Source organism: Arachis ipaensis, chromosome B9, assembly GCF_059453495.1.
Source record: "Arachis ipaensis isolate K30076 ecotype BB chromosome B9, ASM5945349v1, whole genome shotgun sequence".
NCBI lineage: Eukaryota > Viridiplantae > Streptophyta > Magnoliopsida > Fabales > Fabaceae > Arachis > Arachis ipaensis.
Genome location: NC_142444.1, coordinates 154,187,533 through 154,197,521, shown reverse-complemented (window position 1 = coordinate 154,197,521; position 9,989 = coordinate 154,187,533). Strand labels below are relative to the sequence as shown.

Here is a 9,989-nt window from a genome sequence, read left to right as displayed (position 1 = left end):
ATTTTTAACTATTAATTTTATATAAAAATAATTACACATAAATTTTTATTTTATGTTTAAATACATGTATTGTTGCCAATGAGTTATAGGTCAAATGACATGATCTTCCCAAGTTGCGGATTCGAGTCTCCTATCTTTGGAAAAAAAAATACATGTGTTATTTAACTTATTTTTTAAAAAATATAATTTGCAAGGAGATGATGTAAAAATTGTTTGCATGTTGTTATTATTATATATAGAGGTAGCACTCTTGCACCTTGAAAACACACAGATACATAAAAAGAAAAGAACACCACTGTTCACTGTTCCTTTTTGAGCAGCCATGGATGTTCTTCTCATCTTATGCTTGTCCGTTCCAATGTTGTATTCAATCTATGTCCTCTCCAAGTTACTGATTATGAATCGAAGAGGGAAATCATGTTACATGGTGGCCTATGAATGCTTCAAGCCACCAGAGGACACAAAACTCGACACAGATTCCTGCACAAGAATCGTGATGCGCAACAGAAACCTTGGCTTAGAGGAGTACAGATTCCTCCTCAAAACCATCGTCAACTCCGGCATCGGCGAGAACACTTACTGCCCACGAATCGTTCTCGACGGCAGAGAAGAATGCCCCACTCTCAAAGACATTCACGACGAGATCGACGAGATCATGTTCCAAACCCTCGATAACCTCTTCAACAACACCGGAATCGCTCCCTCCGACGTCGACATCCTCGTCGTCAATGTCTCCTTATTCTCCCCCTCACCTTCCCTCACCTCGAGAATCGTCAACCGCTACAAGATGCGAGAGAATGTTAAGAGCTTCAATCTCTCTGGAATGGGGTGCAGTGCCAGCGTGGTTGCTATTGATTTAGTGCAACAGCTCTTTAAGTCTTACACCAACTCCATCGCCGTCGTGGTTAGCACGGAGGATCTCGGTGCTCATTGGTATTGCGGAAGGGACAAGATGATGATGCTCTCTAACTGCCTCTTCCGATCCGGCGGCTGTTCAATGCTCTTCACTAACAAACCAAGCATGAAGAACCGCGCAATCCTCAAACTCAAGCACATGCAGAGAACACAGTACGGTGCAGACGACGAAGCTTACAGTTGCTGCATACAGGTAGAAGACGAGCAAGGCCACGCCGGTTTCCGGTTAACCAAGAGTCTGGTCAAGTCAGCAGCTCTGGCCTTGACCGTTAACCTCCAAGAAATGGCGCCAAAGATTCTCCCTCTCTGGGAGCGAGTCAGATTCTTCCTGGTTTGTGTTCGTAAAAGCATCAAGAAAGGTGAAACCTTGAGAGTTTTGGAGATTCTTCTTGGGAACAAGAATAAGACGAAGAAGGGGAGCTTGATGAACAACGTTCTTGGCGGTGGAGGGTTGAATTTCAAGGCGGGGATAGAGCATTTTTGCGTGCACCCCGGAGGGAGAGCGGTTATCGACGGCGTTGGGAAAGGAATGAGGCTGAATGAGTATGACCTTGAGCCGGCGAGGATGGCGCTGCACCGGTGGGGGAACACGTCGGCCGGTGGATTGTGGTACGTTCTTGGGTACATGGAAGCGAAGAAGAGGTTGAAGAAGGGAGATCGGATATTGATGATAAGCCTTGGTGCTGGTTTCAAGTGTAATAACTGCGTTTGGGAAGTTATGAAAGATTTGTCGGATCAGAATGTGTGGAAGGACTCCATTGATTCTTATCCTCCTGCTTCTCTCGCCAACCCTTTCAAGGACAAGTACGATTGGATCAACGATGAGGATCTTAGCTTTGTTAGGTTCGATTATACCAAGTTTTCTTTGGGATAAACACCATTAATGTCGCTTAATTATTGATTATTCAAATAAGTTTCTGTTCATGTAAAAATATAAATTCGTGTAAAGGCGATCATTAAGAATTTAAAGATGGCACATGTTAATCCATCTAATGATTCTTTACGTGAAAAAAATATTTTGATGTGAGTAGTTATTTTTTACTAAACATACAGTTTTACTAAATATATATATGTAATTGTTGGTCATCAAATTAAAGGGAAAGCAAGTAGTGTAGGGTTTAATTTGTTTATCAAATTAATTAAATAGTAAACTTGCTGTAAAAATAGAAGAATGATATATATTATTTTTGTGTACATCTCTTTTTTTTTATATATTTTAATTTCTTACATTAAAAATCATTGGTAAGAAATAAAAGACGATAAAATATTTCTCTCTTATATCATAGAAAAAATATACATAAAAACGCATATAATATAAAATTTGATATAAATATCATTTTTTGTGATAATAATATTTATGTATATCTATCGACAAATTATAACCTAAATGATATAATTTTTACATACTCATTTAAAAATTATAAATTCGAATCTTTAAAATAAAATATTTATATATAAATATATATTAATAAAATTAATAAAATATATAAATATATATATTATTTAATTTATTTTTTATTTTATATTAGTAATTAATTTTGACCATTTATTTTTATAAGATTATAAATAATGAGGCGCACGCAGTATATATATTACTGCCTTTACGGCTTTACGGCTTTACCAAAGAATGGTAAAAGCATTAATGGGTTACGTACGATAACCCACAGGAAAAAATATCAATAGAAACTCCCAATAAATTTCCATTCACATTTACATTATTTTCATGGTGGCCCTATGAATTGACGAAGAAATATACAATACAAAAAGAAGTCAACAAAGGTAATTAAAGCTGCATGTCCCTATTGGTACATTTATTGGAGCTTTCTTTTTTGTTATGCGTTTTTATTATTACTATTATGTGCCTATGGTGGCTATATGAAGATCTTATGGAATAGATTCGGCATCAGAATGTGACCAATATAATTACGCAGCATATATATATGATATGTCGAATTAATTGGTTTAGAACTACTTCAACTGTGCATTATCACATACATGTGTCACCACTTAATTAAAAAAAGAGGGTGGCCCGGGAAAGATATAAAATAGCATCTAATAGCTTCTACTTCTATGTATGTGTTAGCCCAGTCAATTAATATGAATGAAGATAGATTATTATTGGTGATTCACTGGGTTATGCATGGCTATGAATGGCACTATAATAATCTCATGTAGAATCTGTGGGCCACGTACGATCGCTACTTGCTACCACTATCACCCATTTTAATTTAATGCCCCTAAAAGATATATATTTCTATTAAAAGGATAAGTGGCTAATATATATCATTATTATGGTTGGAGTGAATTAAAACCCCAACTAACTACATATTTTAGAGGCGAAATAAATTAATCTATTGTACTATGTCCATGTACGTACGCCTCTTGATTGATGTCCTGTATAGGCATTTGCCTAAATATATACATTTATAAAATGTCAATGCATACTATATATAGTTTTGTTTTTAAATTTGTTTTAGACGAAATATCAAGGACTATTATATACAGAAATGTGCCCAACATAAAGAAAGAAAGAAAAAAAACTTCACAAAGAGAGACTCACAGGTTAGGTTCATGATCACAAGTTTGAAAACACAACAAAGTGGGGCATGCACGTTGTGCAATGTGCAATGTGCAATTGAGGACTTAAAATATAATTTGCATGGACCAGCAATATGCATGTCTAGGCAGTCTAGCAACCATCAAGGAATAAGGATGATCGTTGAAGGTACAATTTCTAAGAATAGTATAAAGAGTTTAATTTTAACGTATTAACGGTATAAAATGAGAAAATTTAAAGGATCAGTATTTTTATTAAATTTTGGTCAATATTAAACCAACAAAAAAAAATAATTTCATACTATTAGATATAATTTTACAGCATTACAAATATTAATGATAACTAATTAATGACTATAAATCACAAAACATACGGCTCCTAGCACTCGTGTAAAATATTTTATTCAGTCGTATAATTACTGTTCGTTGTTTTCTTGGATGACCATTTATATCGTTAATGTAATTAAAAGATAGTTATTTTTTTTAATGTGTTAAATGTACATGTAAAATAATTTTACATGAGAAAATTTAGGGCATCATCACTTTTCTTAAAATTTGGCCAGCACTTAACAAAAAAAAAAAAATTTCACACCATTAAAAATATTAATAATAACTAATTAATAACTACAATTCAAAAAAATTACTAATTTTCTAACACTTCTTATTTTACATTAACATAGCATCAAAATTAAATTTTATATATAAAATATTACATTGCGTTTCGTTTTTATTTTTCGGAAGTAGGGATTACTTTGAATTTTTTAAATAAAATAAAGAATTATTTATTAATTTTTTGTAATATTTACATTTTTTCTTTTTATTAGTCAACTGCCAAATTTTTTTAGTCAAAGTCAACTCTCAAGTTTAATTACGGTAAGAACAGAATGAGTTAACTAATTTTTAACAACTTTCCACTATCTTTATTTTTTAAAATTTTAAAATTAAAAACAAAAAAGAGTTAACTATAAGTCTATAACTTATGTACCAAAAAAGATACAGACTCCTCAAGAACGTCTCGGATCGAATGTAATATTTTAAGAAAATTGGGATCTATGGATGATCTAATTGTTGTTGTTTTTGTATTTGATTGTTAATGAACATGATAAATTTATAATAAATTAATTATTTATAAAATAAAAAATCATTTTTATAATTATATAAAATATATAGGGTCAATTTATAATTAAAATTAGTTAAAGGACTATGTAACAGTTGTTAAAAAATCTTAAAAAGCATGTTTTTTTACTTGGACCACTAAGTGGTCCAAAGGTTCCTGGACCACCGAATCCTGAACCCAGATAGTTGTAACGTATGAGTTTTAAAATCGAAACTTCTAGGTGAAGTGGGAAAGATTATGCTATAGTTGACTTTTTAGAATTTCTCATTTTCAAATATTGGGCCGGACCGAGGCCCACGTAACAGTAATAGCCTTAGCTTTAGACAGAGCGACACTCTGACCCAAAAAAAAAAGGAACAGAGCGACAAAGAGAAAAAAAAAATATATTTAAAAATAAATAAATAAAGGAAAGAAGAGAAGAGGGGAAAACCGGAAAATGTTGAATAAAAAAAGAGGAGGGGGTAGTAGAATGAACGAGGTAGGAAGAGGGTGGTGCTAAAAAGAACGATAACCAGAACCAAAAATAAATAAATAAAAAGGATGAAAATAGCGAATAGTAACAATAATGATTTCTAATAAGGAAGACCGTTCCGCCACCGCGGCCCGAGCTGCAGCTTCTTCTTCTTCAAGGGATGATCGGCCCGCACCGCCGGCAGCACCCAACATTGTGATGTCGTCGAAGGATCACGATTCTCTCTTCAGCGGTGGTGGCATCAGGTTCCTTATTCATTCATTCTCTTCCCGTCTTTCATTCAATTTCCGGTTATGTCTTCGACTTTGAAATTAAAAAAAAAAAAAAAAAAAAAACTTCGACGTGAATTAACATGTCTACAATAACAATAATAATAATTTGTAATCATAATTCACCGCATCCAAATTTAATAAGGTAGGTGCCTATCTGCCATTCTGAAAATTTCATGGAAGGAATTGACGTTTTGTTTAATTTATATGTGACTCTATGTTAGGTTATAGCATTTTCTACGGTTGTTGCAACTAGGCTTCTTGTTATTAACTGTTTTATTATTACAATTTTGTCATTGCAATTAAGAAACTCTGCACCAGTTTTTTGCCAAATCCCTCAAGAAAATAACCGATGCATTGAAAACCAATTTTTGTATCACTATCTATCACACAATATTTATGTATAAATATCTGGTCAATATTTGTAAGTTATATGTATAGAATGACTTCAGACTCTATTGCTGTTAAGATAAGCCATAAGTTTCTATGCTTTTAAAATGGGAAATATAGTATGGTATCCATGATCCAAAACAGGGATGTAGGATGGAAAAAATTGGGAAAACGGACGATTTAGTAAGTACTCATGTGAAAAGATCGTTGTCTAATTTGGAAAACCTTTCCTGGTTAAATCATAAACGTTATTTGATCTTATACCAGGCAAGCATGTCTGAGTAGAGCAGGGGTCATGGAAAGGAGTGGTAATTAGTCCAATTATTCAAAGTTATTGTCAACAGCTATAAGTAATCTTGGTCTGGAGGAAAAAACTAGGGATTCTTGAAATTCAGTTAATTTTTGTTTGCCACCATCTGTTTATCTTTTATTTTTTTTTAGTGAAGTTGTTTAATGGCCTTTGATCTCTCTAATATTGGAAATAAAAAATTGAAACGAGTGAAGTGCTTGGTTTTTATTTTAGCTTTCTCTCTGGAAGTCGAAATGGAAGATTTAGCTATGGATATTCCAGTTTCAAGGGTAAAAGGTCTTCAATGGAGGATTTTTTTGAGACCAAGATATCAGAGGTTGATGGTCAGACTGTTGCCTTTTTTGGTGTTTTTGATGGTATGTGTAATGTTTCTGTTCTATATCTCTGAAGCCTAGCCTTGATGTCATTCCATTTTTTTCAATGGCGTTATTGATTTCGGTTGCAATATAGCCATTTTACAGTGTTATTGTAGGATGTTTACTTGTCAGACATAACATTAAGAAATTGGTGATTCTGTTTTACCTTTATAACTTGTATGCTCACTATTGCAATCTTGTCCAGGCCATTGGCTTTATCCGTTGGTGAGATGTTGTTGTCATAATTATGGACTCATGGTGTGTCTTTACAGCTTTGATGTTGTTTGACTGTTGTCTCGAATCTTTTGGAAAAGGCCTTTAGGGTTCAGTTATTAAGTGACGAGACAGAGTAGAGTACTTGAAATGAGCCAGTTGGATGATCTTCTGAAATTCTCCATTTTGAACTGTTAGTGAGCAGCATAATTAGGACTTATACATGGTATAGGTTAGCCCAAATGGAGAAAAGCATATTATTTATACCGGCAAAAGACAGCTAGTAAGACTCCTATAAGATTGGGATTAGGAATTTACCCATATTAAAGACTAAACAGTAGCATGTATCAACAGAAATTCACCAATGCTCATTGTAGCACGGAGCAAGTAATTGTAATACTGGAAAGTTTTTAAGCCTGTGTAGATCAAATTTTGTACTAAAATTGAAGAATGTGCAGTTTATTCCTCATTGACATGTCCTTTTCATGCATCTATTAAATTTATTTCTTTTTTTCTTTTTAGGTCATGGAGGTTCCCGAACTGCAGAATACCTGAAGGATAATCTGTTTAAAAATTTAAGTAGCCATCCTGACTTTATCAAAGACACAAAGACTGCTATTGGTATGAAATACTATCATATAAAATATACCTTGTAGTGCAAAATATTATATGCCACTATAGTGGTCTGATTTGCCACATGGATGGTCTCTAAACATAGTATGTTTATTGCCTGCTGATTTGTTATTGCAGTTGAAGCATTTAAACAGACAGATGTTGATTATCTCAATGAGGAAAAGGGCCATCAGAGGGATGCTGGGTCCACTGCATCAACAGCTATGTTGTTGGGCGACCGAATTCTTGTTGCAAATGTTGGCGATTCCAGAGTAGTTGCATCCAGAGCTGGTACAGGTTGGTACTGTGTCACTTATGTGCGGGATTTATCTGAATTTGGTGCTGAGTGAAGGGGGATTATTCGGCGTATTTCTTTTAGCCCAATTTTGGTGATATGCTTGTCAAATACATAGTAAATTTCCACTCCAAAATAGCTCAAGCAAAATAATTCCCTCTTCCCTCATCCCTGTTATTTTATTCTTCTGCTTTTCACTGTTATGACTTATGAGTGTATTGTTTTACTGTAGCTGTTCCTTTGTCTATCGATCACAAACCTGATAGATCTGATGAGCGTCAAAGGATTGAGGAGGCAGGGGGATTCATAATTTGGGCAGGTGGGTTTCATTATGCACTGGTGTTAACATCCATTCTTTTTATTTTGGTTTGCAATAAACTAATGATAGCAATAAATAGTTTAACTAGCTGGTTATTGATTCAGGGACATGGAGGGTTGGTGGTGTTCTTGCTGTTTCCCGTGCATTTGGAGATAAACTTCTTAAACCATACGTTGTTGCTGACCCAGAGATTAAGGTTGTTAACCCCATACATCTGATTATCACCCATTTGTATTCCAGTGATGTATAGATATTATGTCAGCTGATTTCCCCCCCTTGTTGCAACTGTTCTGGCTTAGGAAGAAGAAATAGATGGTGTGGATTTTATCATAATCGCCAGTGATGGTCTTTGGAATGTCATATCAAACAAGGTGAGTTCATCTTACAAGCTATACTATATTTGACCATAAATGACACGCTTGATCTTGTGAACTTTCATATGTTTTTGGTAATCACTGTTCACTGCTGAGTGCCACTACTCTGTACCAAAGCTGAACTATGGTTACAAGTGCATGTGCACCTTGTACTTGGTAGTCTCCATGCTTGCCGTCTTCATTGTGTGTCCTCTTTTTTGCTGCATACAACCTTGGTAGTGCAAGTATAGATGCAATTTAGGAAGTTTTTGGCGTTCATGATATAATTTTATATGCCAATCAGCCAAAATTGTGCTGTGTTCCAAGTGAATGAAGTTGTTCGTATTAAGGTTTATAGCGGTCTCATGTTTAAATTTCTCTACTCTACATGTGCACTCGTAGCAGTCTTCAAGGCCCTTCCTTCTTGATTTAAGAGGGGAGATGGAACGGATATGTGTTTACAATTTTTCATAGTCAATGCATGAAATTTCCCATGCCACATGTGATTTTGAAACGCTGTAGATTCAAACTTGGATTTTCAGTTTTAGTTTCAATTATTTAGCCTTGTGAATGCTTTCGTTTTTTGCCTACATGTCGTCCCTACTATTTCAGGAGGCGGTGTCTTTAGTACAAAATATCACAGATGCAGAAGTGGCGTCCAGAGAACTCATTAAAGAAGCTTATGCGCGAGGAAGCTCAGACAACATCACTTGTGTCGTCGTTCGATTTGATCTCTCCTGATCCGACTCCATGCTTTTCAGGTGTCTGCCATTTCTATGAACTGAAATCCACTCATTTTGTAGTTTTCTTATGTTGGAGTGTATTACTTCTCTTAATTTTTTCTCTTCTTGACGGTGCAGTTTTATATATTTTATTCAGATAAGGAAATAGTTATAGATGCATTTGATTTTACCCTTGAAGGATGAAAGCTCCATCTCCAGAATCCAGTTTTATGTTGGAAGACTTGTTCCCTTCATTGATACACATGATATTCTATTTGTTTGTTTGTTATGTTGTTAAACCCTCCAACTCCAACACCCTAAAATGAAAGCGTGGTGCTATTGAAGTCAAACCTGGGTTGTGTTGCATGTAAATCTCACGAAATATAAATACACACGCATTGTTTCTTCTTGCAAATGATTGAACTTCATTACTTCTTTTTTAGTATTTCGCGTATAGAAATGTTTGGATTCTATTTGGAACTACAATATTATGGCTCTGCTCAGACAAGAAGTTTCTAGAGATATAACATTTTGTGTAAATCATGGTTCGAAGCTTTCCTAAAGTTAAATAAGGCATTCTAGTAAAATTTGCATGTAAATTTTGAATATATAACAATATATTTTTTAAGTCTTTACTTTATATTATTAACTTTAATGTTCATATGTTACCTGAATTCAAAATCAATCATATTAGATGTACTAATTACTAATTAATAATTAATTGTAAATATGAAATATATATCGAAATATAAAATATACATTACGAATAATATATATATATATATATATATATATATATATATATATATCAATTGATTTTGGTGTGTCCAGATATTCTTTATTCGCCATATTTTACGGAGACATATAATAGATTGCAAATTAAAATCGTAATCTTCCAAGAAAATTTTTGTGATCAGTGTCGCTTTTGGGCTTTCCAAAACTGTATAACAATAGCACTTGAAAATTGAATTTTTTTTTTTTTATTATTTAGGCTATATCAAAGAATAAAATGTAAAATATAATACTAAATTTCTTAATGATTAATTCATTGTCGAATGTGCAGAATTAGAGCACAATATGAATAGTGTAT

The 9,989-nt window shown here is 33.8% G+C and overlaps 2 protein-coding genes across 3 annotated transcripts; both read left to right on the top strand.

The window, feature by feature from the left end:
- Positions 1–222: 222 nt before the first annotated feature.
- On the top strand, positions 223–1,847 carry KCS19 (3-ketoacyl-CoA synthase 19). Its single transcript, XM_016321398.3, has one exon. It carries the CDS (start codon positions 323–325, stop codon positions 1,787–1,789), a length of 1,467 nt encoding a protein of 488 aa, XP_016176884.2. The 5' UTR covers positions 223–322; the 3' UTR covers positions 1,790–1,847.
- A 3,140-nt stretch (positions 1,848–4,987) lies between these two features.
- On the top strand, positions 4,988–9,314 carry LOC107618505 (Protein phosphatase 2C family protein). Of its 2 annotated transcripts, none has more exons than XM_088497809.1 (9): positions 4,988–5,305; positions 6,243–6,385; positions 7,121–7,219; positions 7,349–7,507; positions 7,738–7,824; positions 7,929–8,020; positions 8,124–8,195; positions 8,790–8,938; positions 9,038–9,314. In XM_088497809.1, the coding sequence occupies exons 1-8, from the start codon at positions 5,154–5,156 to the stop codon at positions 8,916–8,918; spliced, it is 933 nt and encodes a 310-aa protein (XP_088353935.1). In that variant the 5' UTR covers positions 4,988–5,153; the 3' UTR covers positions 8,919–8,938; positions 9,038–9,314. The 2 variants fall into 2 exon arrangements, with proteins under 2 accessions (XP_088353935.1, XP_088353936.1); XM_088497810.1 differs by having other exon boundaries at positions 5,001–5,305; positions 9,057–9,314.
- The last annotated feature ends 675 nt before the right edge of the window (positions 9,315–9,989 follow it).